Below are 25674 nucleotides of genomic sequence, written 5' to 3'. Positions count from 1 at the left end.
TGAAGGCAAAAGCGGACCTTCTCGGTGGGCCGTCCAGGTTTGAGGACGGTCCGCTCCTCTCTGAATGAGGGGAACGTGCTAACGGTGCGATATTTGAAGAACCTTTGAGGAAAACTGCGTGGAAATGAGTGTTGAATACAGGGGGAAGGTAATCCTGGTTCTCCATCACGTTAGCGGTGAACTGCTCCACGTCTTGTGTTTATCATTTCAGTCCGGATTGGCCAAATTGAAACCGACTCTTAATAATAAAGTTTATGATACGTCACCTGTTTGACCCGCTGGCCGGTTGGACTGTCGGCGATGGTGAACCCAAAGCCCTCCGCCCCCTTCACCATGGTGACCGTCAGAAGCTCCGCCCCTTGTGCGGTCACCCCGGCGACCGCGGCCGTCCCCGAGGACGCCATGGAGACGTTGTCGTCGTGCGGCGTGAGCGCGGAAGACGAGCCGGGCGTGGTGGGCGGGAGGGACGAGCCGTCCAGGTGCGTGTCCCCGGGGTGGGGGGCCCCGGCCGGAGCCAGAGCCTGGGGGGGCAGCTGGGAGCTCAGGGACAGGTACTCCAGGTAGGGGTCGTAGCCGCCCCGGCCGTTCACCACCAGGGGGCGGTGCTCCAGCCCGATGGGCGTCATGGAGGCGGCGGCGGCCCCGCTGGGGTCCTCGGGGTCGAAGGGCAGCGGGTATCCCCGGCACAGCACCAGGGTCACGCTCTGCCCGATCGGCACCGACTGGAACAGCTTCACCACGTCGGCGTGCGTGGTGCCCAGGACGCAGATGTCGTTGATGTACACGATGACGTCACCTGCGGAAGGGAGGGAAAAAGGGTCACGAAGGAACGCACGGCTGCCGGAAACACACATCGTTACAGGGAAGCGACGGGTTCCGGGAGCCGGACGAAACAGGAAGAAAAGGAAGTCGGGGTTTTTGTCTCGTCGGACGCCGTTTCTTTTCGGGTCCACTTCACACCTGCTGGGCGGCGGGAGGTGGGATTTATTCATGGTGTTTACTCACAGGGTGTTTGGGCTCAAGACTTCCCTACTTTGTCACCCTATGACTTCTGTACGTCTTATTCACCGCAAGGACACGCCGCACACACACACATCCTCCCCTTTTGGAGAAAACAATCCAAAGAAAGCAGGGTGAGGAGAACAAGCGTCGGCCCGGAGCCCGCTGCCGCCGTCAGATTCTTATATAATTATCCTTCCGTTGCAGCGGGGACGTGGCCGCATATTTCCCAGGGCCCCTTTGGTCGATCGCAGTTTCCCCTCCGGATCAATAACGAGACTAAACACTTTAATGAATTCAACGCCACCCTCCTCCTGCCCCTCCTGCCCCCTGCCTCTTTCCCCTGCTGCTTCCCAAACATGTGGAAAGTTATGGATTTCGCCGCTCCGGAGCCGCGGCGCCGCGACAAATACGGCTGCGTCAAATCCTCTATTTCACACCACTGCGGGCCCTCCCTGTCACACATGTACTGATGCAGACACGTGCGCGGCCCTAAGCATATGTGAGTGTGTGTACACACACACACACACACAGACACACACACACACACACACACCATCATACAAAAATCCCTAAGAGCAAAGCTGCACAGTTCAAATAGGCCAGCTAATCTCAGCCAGGGACTGCCTGTGTGTGGCTGAGTGTGTGTGTGTGTGTTTGTGTATGTGTGTGTGGTCTAGCGCGCGCGTGCTTGTGTGTGTGTGTAGTGTGTGTCTGTGTGTGTGAGCAGCTCTGGCAATGTCACCGAGTGGAGGAGAGGAAGTGGTGGAGAACAAAATCAGAACAGACCGAGGGAAAGGCTGACACACCAGGAGAGAGGGATGGAGGGGGAGTGACGGAGGGAGGAGGAGGAGAAAGATGAGGGATGGAGGGGGGAGAAGGAGAGAGATGGAGGGGGGAGAGATGGAGAAGAAGGAGAGGTATGGAGGGGGAAGGAGGAGAGGGATGAGTTGGAGGAGGCGGATAGGGAGAGGGATGGAGGGTGGAGGAGGAGAAAGATGAGGGATGGAGGGGGAAGGAGGGAGGAAAGGGATGGAGGGTGGAGGACGGGGAGGAGAGGGACGGAGGAGTGAGTGAGGCACGGGATCAGAGCAGGTGTCAGACGAAGAGCTGGAGATAAAACACAAAGAGACGGATTCCAGATAAAAGGGAAGAGATGAAAGAATGAATCCCGGCAGCCAATCACACGCTGAATCAGCGGCGTGCCGCCGGCCGGCCGGCAGGAGAAGGTCTCCACCAGAGGAGGAGGTCCTCCTGCAGAGGATGGTGATACCTCAGCTCACGAAATTCACTCATTCATCATCCGCACCGCTTCTCCTGCGCCCTATCCGAGTTGTGATTGGCCGAGAGCAGGTTCACCCCGGACCAATCACAAGGCCTCATATAGACACGTGCATCCTGTCATCCGGACCTCTGAGTCTCCGGGGTTCGGAAAGGGTTTTCAAAACGGAGGAGATGGTTGGTGGTTTCTTTCTCCCGGTCAGATTCCGGTTCCGCCTGGATCACCTCCGGCTGAACCGTCACAGGCTGCTTCACCGTCTCGCCTGAACCCGGCTCATGGTTTGTATCTTCTGCGGCGCACGCCGACGTCCCGGACGATCTGAATGACGGCGGCGCTCTGGTGCGAGGCGGGCGAATGTGTGCGGCGTCCCAGATATGCCAACGTCGCTTGCCGCTGCAAAGGAAGCGATTATCTCAGGAAACAAACACGCAAACCTTCGCTTTTTCACATCATTGAGACGGATTATTACACAACTCATTAGCTGAAGGCTTCAGTGAGGACCAGGAGGTCGCTGTCAGAAGACAGATGGGGCTTCTAGGAATCCATTAAACATCTGGATTAATGCAAAGACGTGCTTTGCACACGGTTCCCCCCTTGGCGCTTCGCCAGAGACTTCAATTCAGAGCAGCGTGAAGTTCGGCGGAGAGCTTCCCCAAGTTGGTCTCTGGATGACTGAAGATGCCCGCGGTTTGGATTCCTCCCCGCGCTCGGCAGAGCAGGGCGACGAGTCATGAAATAATCCCGGGATTTGCAGTCGGGACATGTAGAGGAACGCGTGGAGCAAACGCAGATCATACCCTGGAACACTCTCACGCCGTCTTGAGAGGCTTCCATGGCTCCAGAAGACCTCAGAGACACTTCCGTCACAGTCCGGAATTTGACGGAAACCTAACTGACAGGAAGTTAGAAACCAGACGGGGCGTCCAACTCAGGCTCCTCTGGATGCTTTGGAGCGCCGGTTCTACTCTGAGCCCCTCCTGGATGACCCATCTCTAAGGGAGAGCCCAGACACCCTGAGGAGGATCTGGTTCTTTGGGTCTCCTCCCACAGCTCCTGACCAAAGGGTAGGAACATGGATCCACTGGGAGATGGAGAGCTTTGCCTTTGGATTCAGGTCCTTCTTCACTACCACAGATTGACGGAGAGTCTTCATCGCTGCTGACGCCGCACGGATCCAACTGCCTCCCCTCCACCCGGACGACCACGGCCTCAGATTCAGAGGTCCGGGCTCCAGGTCCCGTCCGCAAACCGCTCGGAATTCAGGTCATCTTTTGCTAAACGAAGAGATGCTCCGGTCTGACCCCGTAGGACAGTTCGCCAGGGTGGAGAAGATCAGGGGAGCATACCGTCCGCAGGAGCACCCTGTCTGGACCACCTCTCCCAGGTGTCACTCTTTCTGGTCTAGGCGTGCAGATCAAACCTGAGGATCCTCCAAGAAGAACCACAATCTTCATGCATACTTCAAACTATCACCTCATGTCCTCCGACAGGAGCTAATCTCAAAGGGAATCTTTAAACATCCACACCAGACCCGTCCTGGAAACACCATGTACTGCCCAGGATGACACCCTGACTTCTAACCTGGGAAGAAGAAGGCTCCATGTGTATGGAGACGTGTGAGCGGTGGAGGCCGTACCTGTGTCCATCTTCCCATCTTGGGCCGCCGGTCCATCTGGTATGACGCTCTTCACCTGCAGGAACTCGTCGGGCTCGTCCCCTCCGATGATGGTGAAGCCGAAGCCCATGTTGCTCTTCTGCAGGGCGGTGGACAGGAAGGTGCCCTTCAGCTGGGTGGGGTCCCTCGTGAACAACGGCTTTTCTGTCGGGGAACAGATTCACGACCCGGTTTAGGCGGAGAAGGTGTTTCCTGCCGCCGCTCCTCGGGCTGAGATGTTTCGGCACGTTCGTCCTGCGCGTGAAGGTCTGCTTTGCCTTCTCCCTGTCAGCGCCGGCCGTCTCCTCCGGACCCCGAGGGCTCATTACGGGGGATGGATGGAGAAGAAGGCCAAGGAGAGGCTACGAGAAGACCTCGCGGACGGAATACGCTTGCGTGAAGATGAGGCGGTGCAGGTGTCCACGTACCTCTGTAGATGGACGGCAGCGGGAGAGCGGACAGTCCCTGACTCTGCATCTGCCTCTGCTGCTCCAGACGCCGCTTGGCCTCCAGGACCGGGTTCTCAAACTGGGTCCGACGGTTGATGTGACTGAAGAACCAAAGGAGAACAGGGAACACTGTGAACAAAGACTAGAGGGCTTCTCCACGTAGCTGGACCTTCTGTTTCTATCTTCATATTTGGACATAAATAATCACGGCTCCAAGTCTGGGACGGTTCATGGCGAGTTGACTTGATGTCATGGTGAAAACAACAGAGGGACCCAAGACGGTCCGATGGTGAATCGGCCTCGGACCCGATTTAGTGAGAGACGACCTCCCCCTGGAGAAGAAGGTTTATTTCTGAAGCCTCCTGAGATCCTTCTTCTTTTTGGTGTCTCCCTTCAGGGGCCATAATCCCTCACCTTCTTCCATCGAACCTCCCCCTCCTCATCCTCTCCTGTCACACCAACTAACTTCCTGCCTTCTTCCCCTCCAACCATGAACCTCCTCTCCGGTCTTCTTCTAGACCTCGATCCAACCTCAGCATCCTTCAACCCAGATCTTCACCATCTCTCCCGACCCCAGGACCAGCATTCCCGCCTCTCCCGTCCCTCCGCGAAGCTTCCAGCCCGTCTTCTCAGATCTCCTCCATCCGCTCTCAGCTTTGTTGTCCTGTTTATGTCCTGGTGGCCTCTTCCCCCGTCCCTCAGCACCTCGGTCCATTAAATACCACTTAGAGCGCGGGGCTGATAAAGTGCTCTCCGGAGGAGATCCCAGACCCCGGCGAAAGAGGCGCGGGGCCTCTGAACCTGCTAATCAGGGGCCATTAAGTGGCGTTCAGGCGCCTCGGTGCGTCCGGATTATCCCGCTCCTCCGTCCCCTGATGCCCCAAATGTCCAAGTCCCTGCTTTATATTTTAGAAGGACGGTATGCAAAGTTTGAAAACCAGCGGCGGTGTGTGTGTGAGTGTGTGAATGCGATGATTAACTTTCATTCATTCATTCATTTCTCATCCGCAGCACGTATCCTGCAGTCAGGGTTGGGGGAGTGGATTCTATCCCAGCTGTGATTGGTCAAGAGGCAAGTTCACCCTGGACCAATCACAGAGCCACTTACTGTAATTTCCGCGACTTTTTCACTTAAACATCGATGCGGCTAATATATGGACTTTTTTAGGTTGGGGGGGCTACTAACAAGCTTCACACCGCTGAAACATTTTTCTTCTTCACATCGGACTGATGAAATGGCTGGGAAATTCTGAGTCCGTTCAACTCGGATACCGAAGAAGACGACTTTGACGGTTTTAGTGCGCAAGAGGAAGCCCAAGGTAGCGATCGGCTAGCCGGTGCGGCTAATCTTGAGGTACGCTCAATCGTCCGGAAATTACGGTATATGGACACACAACCTTTCACCCTCTCATTCACACGTCTGGACGACGAGGGGGCTGCAGTGAACCTCCTGCATGTGTTCGGACTGGAAACCGGAGAACTCGGATGGAGATTCCACACCGAAAGGAACCCTGCGGGAATCCAACCGCGGACCTCCTGGCTGTGAGGAGAAAGCACAGAAACACCACGGCAAGCGATAGCGTGGATGGGACTCACTCTACGTAGTAGCTGCCGTAGATGGGGTCGTCTATCTTCTCCCAGCCGTAGGGCAGCTCTGCGGAGAAGAACAGAACACACACCGTGAGGAGGACGTGGGAATGGAAGAACATGCAGAGACGAGAACAGCGGAGCAGGAACAGGAACCAGGAAAGGAGACGGTCGCATCCCTTTATCGTGAAGAAGAGCTCTCCAAGGCCAAAGACACCTGCCGCATTGCTTCACGTTGATGTCTCACCCTCTCCACCCTCTCCACCCGCTTTGGAAGCCGTCCACGGCCGGTAATTGTCTCCTCCTTTGGTTCTTTGTTGCCTCATCACTTCATCCAGCCCTTTTCTGATTTATCTCTCCCTCCCCTCCGCAGAGGAAGTGGGTCAAGGCAGCGCTTGGATTGCTGTGCTCCATTCTCCTCTCCCACTTGGAACTTTTTGCACACACACACAAACACACACTCACACAAACACACAGGCTAGCAAACAAATGGCGTACTACAATCCCCCCCCCCCCTTGCGCAGGTGTATGCAAAAATCTGCTTTGGTTTATGTCTTCAGCACACAGCCTTCAGGATGGCATAATGAACACAACAACAGCACCGACCTTGCACTCTGAGGATCAGTAAACACACACACACACACTCCCACTCACTCATAAAACACACAGAATCTCCGATTAGCATTCATCAGCAGGCGTTCTCCGAGCGCCGCTCTTCCTCCCCGGTGCTCATTCATCCATATGTGGTGTGTTACAGACGGCGGCCGGAGGTGGACCTCCACGGGGAACCGGAGCGAGACTCGGGCTGGAGAAACACCAGGAGGAGGTGAGTCGTGCTCGTGCCGAGGCCGGGACGACACGCACCCGTCCGCACATTCGTGCGGGACGCGTCGGACGGTTTCTTGGCGCGCTGGACTGGAAGTGGAACCGTAGTTAGCTTCAGGACATTAGATCTAACAGACCGTAACATCTGGGCGAGCATGAAGCTGCTGGTGGAGCAGTGAGTCGTGGGGGAAGAAGCGTGAGTCCGGCGCTCTCCGGCGTAGAACCTGGGCTGGAGTCACGAGCAACAGCCGAGAACACACTTAAACCACCTTCCATCTCAGGTGGGGGAATTTAAGGAGCAAAGGGGGAGAAGACCAGACCAACGGAGGGGGTGGACTGAGACTGAGATGGTTTGGACACGAACAGAGGAGGGAGGGTGAAGATATAGCGAGAAGATGCTGAGGTTCGAGGGGGTCTGGAGGAAGAACAAAGAGGAGGTTTATGGATGGAGGGGAAGAGGACAGGAAGTGAGTTGGTGTGAGAGGAGAGGGTTAAATGGAGGCGGATGATTGGCTGAGGAACCCCCTGGAGGAAGCAGCCCGGAGCAGAAGATGAAGACCTTTTTTTATAAATAAAATAATGCTGATTTGCAACGTCTATGAAGACCAGGTGGGTTTTCTGCAGAGAAACATCAAGATTTGAGCGCAAATAGCAAATACAAGGCAAAAGATCAATGACTGCAGGAACTAAGGTTCTAATGTTCACACTCCAGGACCACCATCGCCTCGAGCTGTGACGTAATTATCCACGGATCTTTATATCAATAATCTGTGTGCGTGTCTGTGTCTGTCTGTGTGTGTGTGTGTGTGTGTCCTGGCTGCCGTCCATGCTGACGGTGCAGCCCAAGGTGAAAGCAGCGCGGGCTGTAATTATCTTGGCTCGGCTTCGTCCGCGCGGCACGAGCGTCACCTCGGACGACCCTCCTCTTCATCTGTCCGGAAGAGCCGGGCGGATTCTCGCTTCAAACCACCTTAACCCCCCCCTCCCTCCCGTTCACGAGCCACCTTAAATGACGGCCTAGCGCATCAACCCGTCGCTTGCCCTCCCCCTGAAGTGAAAGGGAGACAGTTTCCATGGAAACCACCAGTGCAAGTCTCTTTTCTCCTCCGAGCTGAGGGCTGTCTTGTCTCTATTTCCTGCTGCTGGAATACACAGACACAGAGTGTGTTTGTGTGTTTTCCGCATTCGCATGAGTCTATATTTGCGCTGCGTGCATGTGTGTGTGTGTGTGTGTGTATGCATGTGTGTGTGTTTGCATGTTTCATCGCACGTCTCAATTGAAACCGTCACCTGCCCCGACACAAAACGCTGCGTCACGTGCACGTGCAGGATGAGAGGTTTCATTGTGTGTGTGTGTGTGTGTGTGTGTGTGTGTGTGTGTGTGTGTGCGCGCACAGACGCCGCTCCCGAGATAAAGTGTAATTGTGATTGGTGTGCATTAACTGACACATCCTCTGCGAGCGCAGGCAGCGGCTGACTCACCGCCGAGAACGCCGCCGCCGCCGCCGCCGCCGAGCGACGAACAGATTCCACAGGAGAAATCACACACCTGGCCAGCGGAGGTGCACGGAGCACGTGCACTGCCGCCCCATCTTCTGCAGGAACACATGCATTCACCTCACAGCATCCCGAGGAAGGCGGACGGGGGCAGAGCCGACGCCGAACGGCTCTGGTCCTACCTGGAGGTTCCATACTCTGGTGCCTGATCTCACCCGCTCGGTGGCCCACAGGATGGAGATATCAAAAATACACACACCTAAACGTAACCACGAACTAGACATAACCAAGAACTAGATGTAACAGAGACCTAAGCGTGATTAAAACCTAACCAGACATAGACATAACCATGAACTACATATAAAGAGCTGGACGTGAGCAAGAACTAAGCAAGAACTCGGCATAACCAAGATCTTTGCGTAACCATGAGTGAGACATAACCAAGACCTGGATATAACCTGGATTAGACATAACAGAGACTTGAATGTAACTTAGAACAAGACAAAACAAAGAAGTAGGCATTACCGAAAACTTGACATAACCAAGAACTCAATATTACCTAGAACTAGACATAACCAAGACTTGGAGACGACCAAAAATTCGACAAAACCAATAATTAGATATCACCGAGAACTAGATATCATCGAGACCTGCGCTTTAAGACCCGGACAACCAAGAATCAGACTTGACCGAGCCTAAAGGCTTCAAATTCATTTTTTCATAAACCTTATTCAGTTCTTGGCATCGCATGCGGGTAAAGTTATGAGCTTATCTTTGAGACGGCACACTCTGTGCAGACCGGCAGGCTCAATCCTACTTTGAGAATTAATCACATTTCACCATACATAAATAGTACATCGGTCTCAGAACCCGATATTTACCGGGTAATGATTGACAGCTAGAAACTGAAATAATATCGCTTGTGACTGGGAACGAACGGTGGACATCGGACTTCTGTTGCATCCCTTTTCTGCCATCCATCACTGTCAGACGGAGGAACCGGACGCTTCCGCCGATCGCAATTCAGTAAAACGTTCCTCGCGCTGCGTCTTTACCGGGAAGGACCTCAAAGTGGAGCCGCCGCTCCTCGGTGACCAAGGGAGCCGGACGAGGTGCTCAGGCTTCCTGTATGCCCTGTCGGGATGGATGGACGGACGGATAGTCTCCTTACCTGAAGCTAACAAGCCCCACTCACACATGGCCGATTACAGCTCTGAATACGAATGGCGAGCAGATAGAAGCCGACGGCCTCCATTAGGACGTCCGTGCTCCCGCACTTACAGGTTCGCCTCCGACGTGCAAGCTAATGACACATCTGATGGTTTCGGCATAAAACGCTATGTGCTCCCGTCTTCTGGGCTCGGCAGCCTTGAAAGGCGGCAGAGGAAGGGGAGTTCTTATTAGGGCAAAATGGAAGTGGATGCCCGTCCTGTTCCTCTTCTGATAGGCGCTCGTATTAACGAACAAAGAACTCGTCTTGACAAGAAGACGACGAACAAGAGGGATCTGAGGTGACGGGCCTTTGAGCTCCTGGAGTCCGCCTTCGCACTGTATATGTAAGGCTATACACACATTAGTTGAAAATCCGCTCGAATGTTATCTCAGACACAAACAGGCGTCTCCTCGGATTCACCCCGAGCAGAGCGCGGGCGCGCAGACGTCAGAGGAAAGGGAATAGCGGATGAGGACACCGTGTTGGATTCAGGAGACGCGAGCACGGGAGACGTACGTCTGATTGTTTGCTTCCCACGGCTGGTAGATCGCGGCGCTACGGGCAGATAGCGGAAGTCCGCGCTCCGCCTGGATCTCGCTTCACTTCCATTCCGCGGTATCTAACGACCGCGTGTCCTTGGAACGGGATGAGCTTCAACCCTCTCTGCGGGTGCCTGTCATTCTGAAGGTAGCCAAGAAACCGAAAATCCCTCTGAGGTCCACGTCGCTCCCGGGTTCCATGTTTAACAAGAGGGTTTCGCGGCATCTGCACCTGGAAGGCACTGATTTAAAGGTGTTGTAGGAGGATGTGGCGTGTCCCTCACAAATGTTCTGTCTGGTAACGGGCTTAGGTGGAGAATCCTTCGGCACGTCGTAATTCTTTGAGCGCCGTTTCGCAGAGGCACTGAAAGGCAGACCAAAGGAGTGAAAATGAAAAGGAAACATCAAGAGAGCGAGGACGGCGGACGTGAAACAAAAGATCCGCACAGATGCTGCCCCGACAAATCTCCCCCTCCGGTCGCAGACAACAGTGGCCTCTGCAAACAACACTCGTGATAATATTTATTCTTGGACGTCTTTACCCCTCGGGATAATCTCATTTCAAGGGGAGCGTAGGTGATCTCTGCCTCGGAAGAAGGAAGCCAAACTAAACTATAGTTGAATCAAAGTCCAGCCAAGGAGTCGAACCTCTGTGGTCGAGCTTCTTCCAGGCGCGGCGTGACGGTACGCTTGCTTCCCATCTATTCAGGTTCCTCGGCGGGTGAACAAATAGTGTGAAGATCACACAGCGAAGACTCCTGACTCCGCAACGAGCGCAGTCCAACCGGCACCTCGCCCAACCTCCACTTAAGACGGGGTCAAATATCTGACCTTTACTCGTTTGAAGAGGGTTTGACCTCCTCACGCTGAGCATTTATCGAACCAATCCAGCGTGTGCACGTTGGGTTGGGCTCCAGGCCTTAGCTTGGGGGATTGTTCACTCATTCATCTGTTATCTATATTGCTCCTCCTGCACGCAGAGCCTATCCCAGTTGTGATTGGGCGAGAGGCGGCCAATCACAGGGACTCATAGAGACATACAACATTCACGCTAACACTCATTTGGCTTCTTAGCCACCGCTAGCAGTGGCGAGAGCAACAGTCTGCCACAGCAGCCATGTTTGTGAACTGAAAACTGTGTGTGTGCGCAAGTGTGTGTGTGTGTTTCTGTGTGTGTGTGTGTGTGTGTGTGTGTGTGTGCATGCGCCAAATGGGGACCCTATTTGTAGAGAGCAAAGCAGCGCTATTAGCATTCCGGTCACAGTCGGGCCCTTTGCTGGGCAGAGAGGGAGGGATGACGGAGAGCGAGTGCGGTAAAGAAAGAGGGAGAGAGAGAGTGTTTGAAGAGGGAGGGAGGGAGGGAGGGAAGGCTGAAAGGAGTGAGAGATGCACGGGGAGGAGGGAAGGCTGAAGGATGAAGAAAATCGAGGAGGTGGAGACGGGGTGAGAGATAGAGAAGGTATTGATTCAGATCTCACTCTGGTGATTCACATCACAACCTGCTTGTGACAGGGGGCTGTGATAGCATCACTCTGCTGGGGGGGAAACACTCCGCAGCGTGAGAGTGAGACATACACCGCCGGGCTCACCGAGCCACCGCAGGAATGAGATCCACACCACTCTGCACCACCATAAGAATAAGATCTTCACGACTCATGTAATCACACCACGCCGCAGGAGTGAGATCTTCGGGGCTGGAGCTCATTCCAGCCGAGGAGCGGTGAAGCCCAGGCAGCCATAGCTGAAGCCCTCGTCTCCTCGCGTCAACGTCGAGGAGCTCATTTAGCAGCTTCATCAGAAGTCTGAGGAAACGTTCTTCTGAGTCTCAAAACCGCAGGTGAGTTTAACCTCTCCATTTGTCCTCCGCTTACTCCTTCTTGGGGGCAACCAGGTGAGCAGACCTGGGGATAAACGTCATTCATTTTGTGGCTCCGGGAGCCGCGAGCTCGTGAACAATATCGTATCGGAATCACAAGCGTTACGGGATGGGAAAACAGCTTCAAAGTTTACAAAGGTGACAAAACGTATTAAAAATCTACAGGAGCCTTTACGAAGCCATGATTCACCGGGCGGGCGGGACCGCCGAGGGGCTTCGGAGAACATTATAGGGACGAGCTACCTTCAGAGGCCGGAAGCTACCTTCACACCTAACAAGCAGCAGCGACGATATTTCAACTGTGTCATTAAAACGTCCGTCTAGGAAGGCGACTGTTCAGGAGAGGACTTCTGGTGGGATCTTTGCACGACAGCTGAGGAGCTTTGTTAGCACCGGCTCCACCTGCAGCCCCACCAGCTGTCAAGATCTTCCATTCATTCATCAAATACAGATCCATTCACTCATTTATCCACACGTCTGGACAACGAAGGCTCTCCAGTGAACCTCCTGTATGTGTTTGGACTGTGGGAGGAAGCCGGAGAACCCTGAGGAACCCCAGACAGATGCGGAGAGACCATGAAGACCACGGCTGAGGGGAGGGAGATCTTTTGATAGTAAATTGTTTTGTATTCCAGCCTCATCCACGGTGTCTTCACCCCCCGCGGACCCGCGTCAGACCGTCATCATGACGAGATCGTTTGCTTCTTTCTGTCGTTTGTCAAACTCCGAGCATGGAGCAAACACCGGACCATCTTGTCGACGGATTTCCCACAAAAGCGAAGCTGCTTCGAGGGGAGGAACCTGCCTGATGCGAGCGGTTCCTCCACAGACCTGCAGCTCCTTCTCACCGCTTTTCAGCAGAAGCACATCAATGACTCTCCAAGCCCCGCCGGGCGATTCTGTGTATTATTTTGATATGCAAATTCCTGGCGTAAATACTCGCTAAGCAGTCGGTCCCGCCGCAAGGACGGCGCCGTTTAAGACCAAAAGCGAGTCTCGGGCGTCGCAGGCACGGAGCAGGCGGGGAGCGTTAGCAACCCGGAGATGGGGAAAAAAACAAAAACATCCCTGCTGTCGTGGCAACAAGTCTGTTCTGGAAAGTAATATTCTCTTTTATAGGACTTTAGATTAAACCACGCACGATTAGTAAGAAAATATTTGTTTGCTTTCCAAACCCATACGCACATTTTTAAATGTGAATCCATTCATGATCGCTAACCACCCGTGCGGTGGCGGCAGGATCCGACGGCGGGTCGATGCCGATCCGGACAAATGAAGCCTTTACGGCGTAGCCAAGGGCGGAGGTAATTAGCAGCAGAAGGGACAAATAATCCCAGCAAAGGCCTCGTGAGGGCCGGGACCACAGAGGGCTCCGGAGGAGACGACCAGACGCAAGCGCACTCCTTAAAATCCACTTTGTTAAAAAAAAAAAAAAAAACAATACGCATATTTGTAAGGAAATGGGATTATTAACCTTTTCCTAGTTACATGCTTTCAAGGTTATGCGAATTATTTTCATTCATTCTCTTCTGCTTCTCCTGCAGTCGGCGTTGCAGGGCCGATTCCGGCTGTGATTGGACGAGGAGGGGACCAATCGCAGGGGACATATACGGAGACAACCAACCGTTCACCCCCTCCAGTGAACCTCCATCATGTGTCTGGACTGCGGGAGGAACCCGGAGAACACCGAGGAACCCCACGAAGACACGGGGAGAACATGGAGACCCCACACAGAGACCTTCTAGCTGTGAAGCCAGAGCAGCTGCTCCGGCGTTCCTCCTGCAAATGTCTCCATGTGTCCACAGTGCTGCTCTGATGTTGACAGACCGGTGGACAGGAATGAATCCTCCCCGCACGTCAAAACCAAATAATCCCTGAAAACCAACAGATAAAGTCTGATCCATGAAGCGGGGCTGTTTGAAAAGCCTCTCCTCTTTGTCTTCTCAAACACCAGGATGTGAAAACCAACATCCCTCTGAACCGAAAGCGTGTGTTTCTTTTCACGGACGGCCAGGAAATCACAGCGGCGGCGCGGCGAGTCGGAGACGACGCCCTCTCGCAAACTCCATCTACACCAGAACGCGGCTCACGGGAGAAGACGGCGAACGAACGAGAAGGTCTCCCGCACTCACCGTCCTCCCTGCATTCCTCCGGCGGCTTCGCCTTCTTGGCCAGGCGAGGATCCAGCCACGATGTCGTTTTGGTGTTGTGACTGTCGAGGGAGACGAGAAGACGAGGTCAAAGAGAGACACTCACAGAGGAGGGAACATCTGGAGAGCTTCCGCTTTGTCCCGAACCCACGGCGTTAGCAAACGTTAGCTCGATTCTCTTTGGAAGTGAGGAAATCTGAGGGACGGCGCGTGTTGGACATGGACAGAGGAGATTAGTGACGATCTGGGAAAAGACATGCTGAGGTTGGAGCTGCCAGGCAGAACGTCTGGAGGAAGACAGAAGGTTTATGGAAGGAGGACGGGGAGTTGGAAGGTGAGAGAGGAGAGGGTTATACGGAGGCAGACGACTGGCTGTGGATCCTGAAGGCAGCAGGAGAAGATCTAATGCCGCGCTTGTTGCAATTAAACGATCAAGCGGACGATAAATGGAGCGCAAATCTCTAAGAGAGCCAATAACCAGGTCCAATAACGCGGACCGGGTTTGGGTTCTGGAAGTGCACCGAAGGGATGAAGACGCCCGTCCTGAAAGAACACTCCTTGGTCTATCAGCTTCTGATTATTAGCGGGCAGCTTAACGGTTATTGTTATTGTCTTTGCAAAAAAACAAAACAATTCCTGGCCCGACCATCTCCTTGCAGAAGAACCTTCAGGTCTTCCTACTGACACTCAAAGCGGTTCTTCCGGACCCCGACCTGGAACAGCCTGACAGATCTTTGCACCCGTGTGCTGCAAAGGCGTGCTTTCCTCATTCCTCGTTCACGGTTGTAGGATCTCGTGAGAAGCTCTTCTTCTGACAAAGGACACCAACACCAGGGTCGGTGCCCATGTTCTTGGGGGTTCTGACTGGTTTACCCCTGGGTCACCTCAGAGGAGATGGCTTGACCTACTTTGCACTGGCCTGCTCAGATGTTTGTGTTCCAGAAGGACCTCCACCTGTAGGTGGTCATCTTCTCCGGCATATGTCGGGGCGAGTATCTTCGCGGCTGAGGATTCAATCCGTTTCTGTCGTCTCCTGGTTCTGATGCTCAGCTGGATATCATAAAAAGCCGGAGATCATTTCTCTGCTCGTTAAAACATCTTCTTATTGTCACGAAGAGCCCGCGGAGCTGACTTCAGCTCTTCGTTTGAAGCTCCTTGGCAGAGAGGTGATGGCGGAGGACCTTCATGTTCTTGCAGAGATTCTCTGGCGGCTGCCTTCGGTTTTTCGTCTCGAGTCTGGCAGGTCTCCCAGAGGATTTGGATCCAGTAAAGCTCGGCGCTCACTCAAAATAGACCTCTTCTATCCAAGTTTCCAGATGTACTCCTCACTTTTCTTCTTGATACTTGCCTGTTTGGACAGGAGCTTGGAGACCGAGGCCAGATGTTCCCGCTGTCTACTTTCTTCTTCCCTGGTTTCGGTTGCCTCCAGAAACACGGCCTCCAACTGGGAATCCGGCGCCTTCCCCAACGGAGGAAGGAGCTTTTTTGGAGTTTCAGCCCACAGCACACGATTCCTGGGTTTTATTTTTAAAGGTTCTCGAAACGCTTGCTTTTCACATCTTCTCAAATCGAGTACAAATGAACCTGGTGCTGCGGTGAACAGAAGTATTGAGGGGATCTTCCAGTAGCCTAAAGCACAATTCATAGATGATTGATGATCGATTCAGTAGGAATCGGTTGGAATGTTTGGTTGGAGGCCAAAGGGTTGGGACGCCAACCGCCGGTGAAGCGTGGCTCCTTCACCCTCAACATGCTTCATTCTCATTTCCAGAGGACCAAAGTGATGCGACAAGAGGGCCGGGGTAATTCGGTAACTTCAGTCATCCATCCGGTTTGCTTACAAAGCTTAGGTCACGACGTGCAGGACCCTCCGAGACCCACTCGGAGCACCTTTGAAGCAAAGCTAAACTTCTCGCAAGCATCTCGACCTTGGGAGGCCAGTTTCCAGCGTGTTTAAAAGCTTAAAAACGAGCTGGCTACCTTTTAAGATTTAAAAAGGTTTCCTGTCAAAACACGATGGCTGCAGAACGGAGCGAGTCGGGGTCACAAACTGTATCCATCTGGTGATCTTACTCTATGAAGTAGACCTCCCCCTTCTCGGTGTAGGCCATCTCCCAGTTGTCGGGTAACGGGCCGAGCTCTTCCTCATCCACATCTGGGACTTTGCTGGGGGATTTAGACGGAGACTTAGGGGCCTCGTCTCCCTCGGAGGCCGGCTCAGCGGAGGCTGGGGGCTGGCTGGAAGCCTCCACAGCAACCTCCCCGGAGGCATCTGTGCTCTTGTCCTCATGTTCACTGGACTCTGTGGAGTATGCACACACACACACACACACACACACACACACACACACACACGGTTATTCAACTCCACTGCTCTTTGGCTGCAAACACACAAACATGCAGACCTGGATGCACAAAGTACACGCCATGCATGATGAGTCAGTGCCAAGTAGAGCTATGAACCCCCGGGGGAGATGGGGGGCGGCGGAGGGCAGGGGGTCTGAGGACAATGAGCATGAGGGGGAAACGACAAGGGGATGTCAGAGACAGAGAACCTGGGAGAGGCGAAGACCCGAGGGGTCAGAGTGAGTCAGAAACACAAGGGAGGGATTCTCAAAAAGAAGAAAAGCTGGTGGCCTTTCAGCCGGAGGATGAGCGGCACGTGACGGAGGAGACGGCGGCGCCTTTGGATCGACACGACACACAACGTATGACGTTAGAGAAGACGGAGGCCGACGCTAGCGATGAAGGAGCCCAGAAATAAACACAGATGAAGTCGAGTCAGAAGAGGAGTTGAAGTATTAATAGAAACAAGGGCAAAGGCCAGGGGCGGGAGGCGGCCGGGAGGCGGAGGGACGAGTTGTTGGAGGCCGAACGGGCCCGGAACTGGGGTGACGCGGGCCACGATGGTCCCGGCCCTCCGGAGCCTTCGCTTTCAGGAGGTCATCAAACCCCCCGGTGGTCAAACTCACACCCGCCGAGCGCGGTGACGCCTGTAGTACCGGGGTCCCGAGTTACGGACTCCAACGAGAGATACAATCCTGAAGCGGAAAATTCATTCGCTGCTGGTCTTCTACGGATGTGGTCTGCTAATGACCGCTGGCTGTTTTGGGCCGATGATACTGAAACGATGGCAAAACATCAGCGGCGGGATGATTTGGATCTCCACCCTCCATCTCCGTTACACATCATTACCGTGTTGTAATTCCACTTCACGGCCAAAGCTCTCCTGGCAGAATCAAACGTGGCCCCCCGCGACCGAAAAGCGGCACGAACACATCGAGAGTCAGCCGTTCCTCCGTTGTATACTACCTGGTGTGATGGCCACGCCGTTGCCGTTGACGACGGGGCTCTCCTCCTCCTCCTCTTCGGGCGGCTCCAGGCTGGCGCGCTGCTCCATGTTGCTGACGGACTGGTTCCTCTTCCTCTTGCCCTGGGCGCTGGGCCGGGCTCCGGGCAGCAGGGCCTCACTCACATTCAGAGGAGGGGCTGCAGGGGACGGCTCCGCTGGAGGTTTCGGCGTGCCGTAGAAGTTATCTGAGGGCAAGGAGCAGCGAGGGCACTCGTGTTTCAGGCCACATGACGCTACAGATGGATCTTAGATAACGTGGAACACCATCTGACGGGAAAGGCTTTTCGGACGGCGAAGCCGCGTGATATTTCAACTCCAAAGGGGTACTGACCATAGCGGCTCACACCAACATCGCCCTTTCCACTAACCACGGTGCTTCCCCGTCGCGCCAAGTTGTATGCTTCGCGCCCTGCATGGCAGCTCCGCCGCCATCGGTGCGTGAGTGCGTGTGAAAGGGTGAATTCAGTCCAGGTTAAGGCGCAAGGTAACCTGGAGACCATTTAGCATTTGTTGTGGAGACATTTCCATTGTGGGTGTTTGCCTTCTCTCACACAGCACAAGCCTATGGTCTTTTGCTCATGATGCCAAAATGAGTACAATAATTAGATGTAAACTAAATAAAGTGTTCATATCTTAGGTGGTCTCCACTTAAATGACACATTCATCAGCTCGTGGTTTGAGGTTCAGCGTCTTTGCCCAAGGACACTTCGGCATGGAGACAGGAGGAGCCTGGTATCGAACCGCCAGCCTTGCTCAGCGCTAGAGCTAAACAAGCCTCCCTATGATGTCTTTATACAAATTATGTATACATTTTTTACAGTCACATAGACGTGTGTGTGTTTATTTTTGGGTTAAATATGCCAGGACTTTTATTGTACACGCCCACGAACATGAATCATCCAGAGTGCATCCTGAGGACGTCTGCTATGTCAGCCTCCACAGCAGGTAGAGCTGCTTCAATCACAAGAGAACATTAGAAAAACACCTCAGCGGCATCACAGACGCAAGTACCCCTGTTTGGAAGTACAAGTACCCCTGTTTGGAAGTACAAGTACCTCTGTTTGGAAGTACAAGTTCCAAAAATAATGTGAAAGCACAAAAATAGCGGTGACCCTCATCACTGCCGGAAAGAAAGACGGGAACATGGGATGTCAGTGCAGGACAGGGGAAACCAGTTGCGCAAAACACCGAAACCCATCGCTGTTCCCTGAGTTTAAAATGGTCTCATTGGGAGCGGCGGGGAGTCGGGGTCTTGCCCGAGGGCACTACGGCATGCAGACGGGAGGCGCCGGGAATCAAAACGGCAACCTTCCGGACTGGGTTCTTCATTGACTGTCCAAAGCACACGACAAGTTGTGCTGCATCTGGAAGTGACTATTGAAGGTACGAAGTTATATAAAGATATGCGGTTTATGTATGACCTGAGTTGACTTCCATCCTGGGAGAAGCCGGGGAGATACCGGAGCAGGTTCTGCACAACGGAGCAGATTCGCGTTCTCACGGACACGGCCAGGATACGAGTACGCAAACACAAAAGGACACAAGCTCTGGCCCGTCCAGAAGGAAGGACAGCACAAAAGATTTGTTGAAGTTGCTTTGAAGCAGAAGCAGTCCGGTTCCAACCGGCTTCCTGAAGGACGGGCCGAACGCCATCGAGTTCTTTGAACGGGCGGCACAAGGATCGGTCATTAACTCCTGAGGACTTGAGCGCTCTTTCGTTTGGAAGCCCTCCATACCATTGGGCCATTTTTGTGAGGGCAAAATGTCCGCCGTCACAGAAGTGCCCTGAAAGACCTCGCTAATTTTAGATGATGAATGAAAAGCAGTACTCGACGCTTCCACTGAGGAGAAGGACGTTTTTGGATTGACTTGAAAAGCGTCACGTGGCCTGTTTCGCTCTGTCTGACTGGACGTTCATCCACGTCTTCTGACTGGCGTCGGAGGAAGCGGGTGATCTCTGCCCGTCATTGACGTCCCCAGAAAACCCGATCTCGAGAAGCCCCCTCTTGGAAAAGGCCATTGGGTTTGGTCTAGGTGGCCTGTTGTGGACCGGAGCTTCACAGGTCCCGCAATGGAGAGAACCTTCTACTTTCTTCTCGAGTGATCAAATAAGGGGATCGCTCGAGCCCACGGCCAGCAGTGAAGACAAATAAGCATCTGAACATCTGGACAACGTAGGGTCTCCAATGAACCTCCTATGTGCTTGGGCTGTGAGAGGAACCCACATGGAGGACAACATGAAACTCCACACAGGAAGACATCTTCTGGGAACCCAACCAGGAACCTTCTGGCTGTGCGGATGAGCTGCTAACCTTTCAATTCAAAGTATTTCTCTGCAGTAGTTTCCTGTGTAAAGACGGTCTCATACTTACTCACACCTGTGATTTCTGCTGTTTGTTTTCTCTATAATTATATTCATTATATCTAGATTCTATGAATTACACAAGATGTTTCCCTATTCATGAAGAGCCTGTTGGACTCCAGCTCCACTTCCACCTTCAGCTCTGGCCGATCAGACGTCACCACAGACCTGTTTCACCAGAGACAGTTTGATTCTGACCCGCGTTCCACATCTCTTCATTTTTCACCCTCGCTTCTTCTATCTAAACCCTCCTCCTCCTCCTCGCCTCCGTCTCATTTATATGTGCGGAGCAGCTCCTCCTGTGCAGCCACCCGGAAAGAGACGGCGGCCCCCCGTTGGGGCTCTTGCAGGAGAGGGATGCACTGCAGAGACGCAGAGGTGTTGCGACTCCGACAGGCCGAGGCAAGAATCGGGTACGAGCGCAAAAAAAACACACCGCGAGCGTAAGCTAAGCCTGGTGCTATTCATGGAAACCAATCAACTCCCATCTGTTGACGCAATTTTAAAAGCGTCGCAAAGCGGTGCGTGGCCCCGTCAGCGACCCCAGAAGGAGCCGCAGAGTTTCAAACGCTTAAGAAATGAGTTGCGTTCAAGAGCGCGACACGACCCGGCTAACACGCCGCCGACACGCGAGCTCGGACTATAGGAACCGCAAAGTCATTTCGCGGAAATTTGAGATTTTCCCTCCCGGCGGACAGAGGCTTCGGGGGCTCCCGGGGCTCACCTTCATAGGTTCCACTCTCTAGCAGGGCTCCGCTTTGCTCCAGTTCCATAAAACGCTCGACGCTCACAAAGTTGTAGTCCACCCCCGGCACCTCCCCTTCCTTCGGCTGCCTGGTCGTACCTGCGGGAAGAAGCAGACGAGGGCGGAGGTCAAGGGAGATGAACGGAGCTCTTGAGAAGAAAAGGGCGGGAAGGAGGAGACGGCGAGGGGAGGAAAGGAAACGGCTGGACGAGGAGGCATCGGCCGCCGTCGCCAAATCCACTCGCTCCTCCCGACGGCTTCCCATTCCGACCGGCGGAGCTTCTACCAAACACAACTAGAACCTTCTCAGTCGCCGCGCACGCCGAGGAACCGCATCGGCCTCCAGCCACCGAGGCCTCAAAAAACAAGCCCTCTTTGGGCCTCTGCCCTCCAGAGCAGATGCCTGCCTGCTCCAGGCCTCACAGGCCCGGGACGCTGCCGTGGGAACGGAATTCTGAAAGGAGATGATCGCTTGGTTTCCAGCTGTGCTCATAAACCCGTGATCTGCTGAGGAGCCTCCAACCCTCCCAGGTGTGCACCATCTCCATCATTAGATCTCCATTGATCCCCCCCCTCACTGCTGCTCTGCCGGATTGCACCTCCTCATCGTCGATGAGTCGAGAAACCGGCGTATCTGGAGAAGATACTGCGGTCCACCGGCCAAACACGGGTCCGACCTGATGGCGGGTCTTGTCGAACCGCCTCAGTTTCAAAGATGGCGTCCGCTCCGAAGAGGTTTGTGACTTTATTCATGGTCTTTCTCCTCCATCTACCATCCGAGCGGTTTCTCTCCATCCGTCAGCCGTCATGTGATGAACCCTCAGAAGGTATCTGGAAGACGCGATGGGGGAGGACGTATGGCGGCGCCATGGTTACATCCATCGATCTGTGACATCAGAATGAAATGATGTTGCCGCCACCGGCCGAGGCGGCGGCGCCTGCCGGAATACTGATGACCCGCCGATGGCCTCGCGTTCCAAAGCTTCTTCCCCTGGAAGCACGGAGGGAGGAGGAGGAGGAGGAGGATGAAGATGAGGAGGAGGAGGACAGAGGGAACCAGGGAGAGATGGAGAGATATGGATCTGAGGCGCTGAGAATATCGATCGCGACTCCCCCGTCTTCTCTCCCGAACCTCCTGCTTCGGACACGTGGAGGCGCACGTGACCTTTCATTCATTCTTTATCTTCACCGCTTATCCTACATTCAGGGCCGCTCTCTGCTGTCATTGGTTGAGAGGCGGGGTTCACCCTGGACCATTCACCCTCTCATCCACATATCTGGACAACGCAGGGTCTCCGGTGAAGGTCCGAGAACCCTGAGGAACCCCACGCAGAAACGGGGAGAACATGGAGACTCCAAACAGGACGACCCCCAGTGGGAATCCAACATGGGACCTTCTTGGTCGGGAGGCAGAAGCTCTCACTTCTGCACCTCCGTGGTTCCCCTTTGTAAAACCATCTACCCTTCATTGTTTGCTCGGGTCTCTCCTGTCCATAGATCTTCCACCCGACCGGGTGCACGTTTTTTTTCCCGGGGGTTCGTTAATCTGTGATCAGAAGGCGGGGGCGGGGGGGGGGGGGGGGTTGAGCTGCACGCATCCGCGAGGTAGAAGGAGGCGGAAAAAAAAACTAAACACGGCTGAGAGGAGACCAGCCAGAAGCTGTATTGATTGGAAGCAGAGCTTCTCCTGATGAAGAACAAAGTTGGCTGCTCGCCACAAGCGGACTTTGCATCGCAATTAGCCGCTGGTGCCAAACTTCTCCTGGGTGACGGGAGGTGGGGGGGCTTTACGCCTTATTACTGACTGTAAATCCACGAGAGCGTGGAGAAGCTTTAGGGAGGAGAAGAACATTCTTCGCCTCCAAACCAAAACTGAAATTTGTGGGGCCGAGCGCCCGCATGTGTGTGTGTGTGTGTGTGTGTGTGTGTGAGGGAGAAAGAGATTACGTACGTAACAAGGAAAGTCCATTTGGAGCGAAAAAGCTAAAATAGCTGACACTCTGGAATAACTCAGCTGGGCGTCAGACGATAAGAGGACAAAGGCTGAATAATGGAACAGCATCGGGGAGGCGGGGGAGGGGCCCGATTGGTCGGCGCCGGGTTTGGACGTTCACGTGGACGCCAACGAGCGTCGGCGTAATTAGACGGGAAGCCACCGAGAGGCGGGGGGGGGGATTCAGGGGCTAAAAATAGACGTGTGGACGGACTGATTATCATAATAAAGGCAGCGAGGACGCGGTCACATGATGGATAGTTAGCGCCGGGCCGCTGCTGAGCCTGGAGCCTGCAGGAAGACGGGGCTTCATGGACCACAGGGGGATGCAACACATGACAGAGTGGAACCAGGAGAGCCAAGATCCCACCTGAGCTTTCAGCTTTACATCTCAGAGCGCACACACACACACACACACACACACACAAACATGTCTTGGAGATGTGTTTGTTTGGCAAACCCTGGCAGCATCATCCATCAGAGCCACCAGCCTGCTCCGGAGGAGGAGGAGGCTCCTAGAGGACTTCAGCGTTGGATTCATAGATTCTTTGTGAGATTTGGTCCATGTTGCCTCATGTGAGGGTCCTGTGGTGCTCACCACGGGTCTTTTCAAGAAAGTGGAGGTCTTTAAATGAGGCAGTGTGATTTACAGGTGGACCAATGATGATTAGCACATAGTGAGCGTCAAGGTTGGATTCCCACAGGGTTCCTTCCTGTGTGGAGTCTCCATGTTCTCCCTGTGTCTCCGTGGGGTTCCTCAGAGTTCTCCAGGTTCCAAACATGTGCAGGAGGTTCTGGAGACCCTATATTGTCCACCTGAAGGAATGACATGATGAATGGTTGCATGTCTATCTACGTGTCCCTGTGATTGACAGGTCCGGGGTGAACCTCTCGGCCAATCAAAAGAATTGGCAAAAAGAATTTTCCCTATGGGGATCAATAAAGTATATCTTATCTTATCTTATCTTATTTTATCTTATCTTCACCCCCACTGAATGACTGAATGAATGAATGATATACAGCAGCACCATCTTTAGGAGCAGAAATAAGCCTGATCTTCTACAGGCTTCCAAGCAGCACAATGTCTTCCTGTCTTCAGAAATCAGGTTGTGTCTTCATGCAGAGACGTGCTCCGCCTCCCTCCTGCTCTGGTTATTAACTCCACAAACCCACGGGCCTATTTGAAAAAAAAAAACAAAATACAAAACAAAACACAAACAAGTCCAGTGGAGAAGACTCGCTTTCTTCTTCATAGATTCATGTCCGCGGCCCTTCCAACACGTGTGTGTGTGTGTGTGTGTGTGTGTGAATGATTGTTTGAATTAAACTAATATCTACGGGAGGGATGACGGGGGGGAAATAACACATTTTATCTCCAACTCAGAAGGAAGCAGGAGCGGCCATGACTTGAGCTGAAAGGAGAGCGAACCACAGAGGAGACCGGGAATCAGACCGACAACCTTCCCAATTACCAAGATTTTAAACCCGTTTCTTATTTCCTGTTTCTCTTTCCGAGCGCGGGAACCGATCCCTCCCGGAGATGGATGTGGGATTGGGCGCCATGGCAACGGGTTAGAGGGTCTCACTCCTCTCACTCTTCGTTATCACTGGTCACTCCTCGGGGTGGCTCTGCGGCTCCTGATTGGCCGCCACCCTCTCCCTCCTCTGCCCCACCATCTTGCTCTTTGGTCTGCGTAACCCTGTGGGCAGCTGTTGTGTGTGACAGCGGGTCTGCGGGAAAGGTATGATGGAGCACACACGCAAAACACACACACAAACACATACACACACACACAAACATATACGCAGACCTCCTTATTTACACTACAAAGCCTTGGCTACGGATACAGCGACGCATCACGGCGACGCTCTGACAGGAGTGTCTGCTACCGAGACAACCTGTCAGCGCCTGGCAACGTCGCCTCGCCATGGAAACAAGCGGGAGCACAAATAAGGTGCATTTGGGACGTGAAATCCAGCCATTTTGCAAACGCAGCCCTTTGTCTGGTTGTATTTCGCGAGGCGTTTGAGTCCATCACCTCCGGCTCAGCCCGGCCCCTGAGTCGCAGTGCAGAGCGGGCCGGCAGGAGCCTGCAGGAGCTCCCTCAGCGAGGAGGACTTGAGGATTCAGAGGTCTCCTCGCCAGGATAAATGAAACAAACACTCCTGTGTTAACTGATGGGCCAGTGCTGGAAAGGGTTTGGTCCTGGATGAAGACCTACTGACACCAAATCCCTCCCAGATGCGTCGTGATGGTCTGGTTGGCCCTTTGCATGGCAGCTCTGCGGCCGTTATCTGGCTGGATAATAGCAAAAAAGCAAATTACCAAATGCCAGGAGACAGTGTGGTGTTGTGGATTCATCATTCATCTTCTACACCACTTATCCTGCACTCGGGGTCGCAAGCAGCGGGTGGAGCCTATCCTGATTGGACAAGAGGCGGGGTTTTCCCTGGACCGACCGATCACAGGGACACAACTATCCACATGTCTGGACAATGCACAGTCTCCAATGAACCTCCTGCATGTTTTTGGACTGACACGGGGAGAACACGGAGACCCTGCACAAGAAGGTTCCCCTTCTGGCTGTGAGGCAGAGGTGCCATAAGCCACGTCATCAGATTGAATATGAAGCGGAGATGTTTGGGTCCAGGGGGGAGGAGACGCCAGAACGACGGCTCTGAAGGGGCGTCCGAATAAAACGGGGTTCATGTCGTGGACCGACAGAAAGACGGGGAAAATAAACAAAACAAGGTTGTCTGGCCTGAACGTTTGCACAGAACAGAGCGGTGATGTAACAATCTTTGCTGCTTTGGGTGAAATAGTGCTGAGTCATTCTAAGGACCGGGATTGTTTATGCAAATGGCAGCAGAGCAACCTTTGCCAAGGACGGAGGCCGCAGTCACACACGCCGGGCTCGGCAATTACCTGAGAGCGCGTTTCTAGGCTCGGGATCCAAATCTGGAAACGTCTGAAGGCGGCACCGACACCAGAGGCGAGCGCTCCATCTGATTCACCGGCGAGGAAAGGAGGGGAGTTGATTAAGTTCATAAAACAAAGTGTTTTCCGGGGGGTTCGCTCCGGCCGCCATCTCCGGGAACGACGACGGCGCCGATCAATGTCAGCGTCGCCAGCGGCCAGGTGACATTGAGA

The 25674-nt window shown here is 53.8% G+C and overlaps 1 protein-coding gene across 10 annotated transcripts in view; it reads right to left on the bottom strand.

Moving 5' to 3' along the window:
• magi2b (membrane associated guanylate kinase, WW and PDZ domain containing 2b) overlaps positions 1 to 25674 on the bottom strand; it is a 58684-nt gene that overhangs the window by 13794 nt on the left and 19216 nt on the right. For all 10 annotated transcript variants that reach the window (XM_086162641.1, XM_086162644.1, XM_086162643.1 and 7 more), the window contains exons 3-10: positions 20510 to 20629; positions 17384 to 17608; positions 16145 to 16373; positions 14054 to 14133; positions 5981 to 6038; positions 4364 to 4485; positions 3918 to 4100; positions 267 to 796 (exon numbers count right to left, since the gene is read on the bottom strand). In XM_086162641.1, the coding sequence (XP_086018767.1) occupies positions 267 to 796; positions 3918 to 4100; positions 4364 to 4485; positions 5981 to 6038; positions 14054 to 14133; positions 16145 to 16373; positions 17384 to 17608; positions 20510 to 20629 (1547 nt within the window). The remainder of the gene's footprint in view (positions 1 to 266; positions 797 to 3917; positions 4101 to 4363; positions 4486 to 5980; positions 6039 to 14053; positions 14134 to 16144; positions 16374 to 17383; positions 17609 to 20509; positions 20630 to 25674) is intronic.

This window comes from Fistularia commersonii, chromosome 17 (genome assembly GCF_037954325.1).
Source record: "Fistularia commersonii isolate RoL2024-O1a breed Wild chromosome 17, RoL_Fcom_v1.0, whole genome shotgun sequence".
NCBI classification, from domain to species: domain Eukaryota; kingdom Metazoa; phylum Chordata; class Actinopteri; order Syngnathiformes; family Fistulariidae; genus Fistularia; species Fistularia commersonii.
The sequence above is the reverse complement of the archived record's forward strand: the minus strand, read 5'-3'. Positions and strand labels throughout refer to the sequence as shown.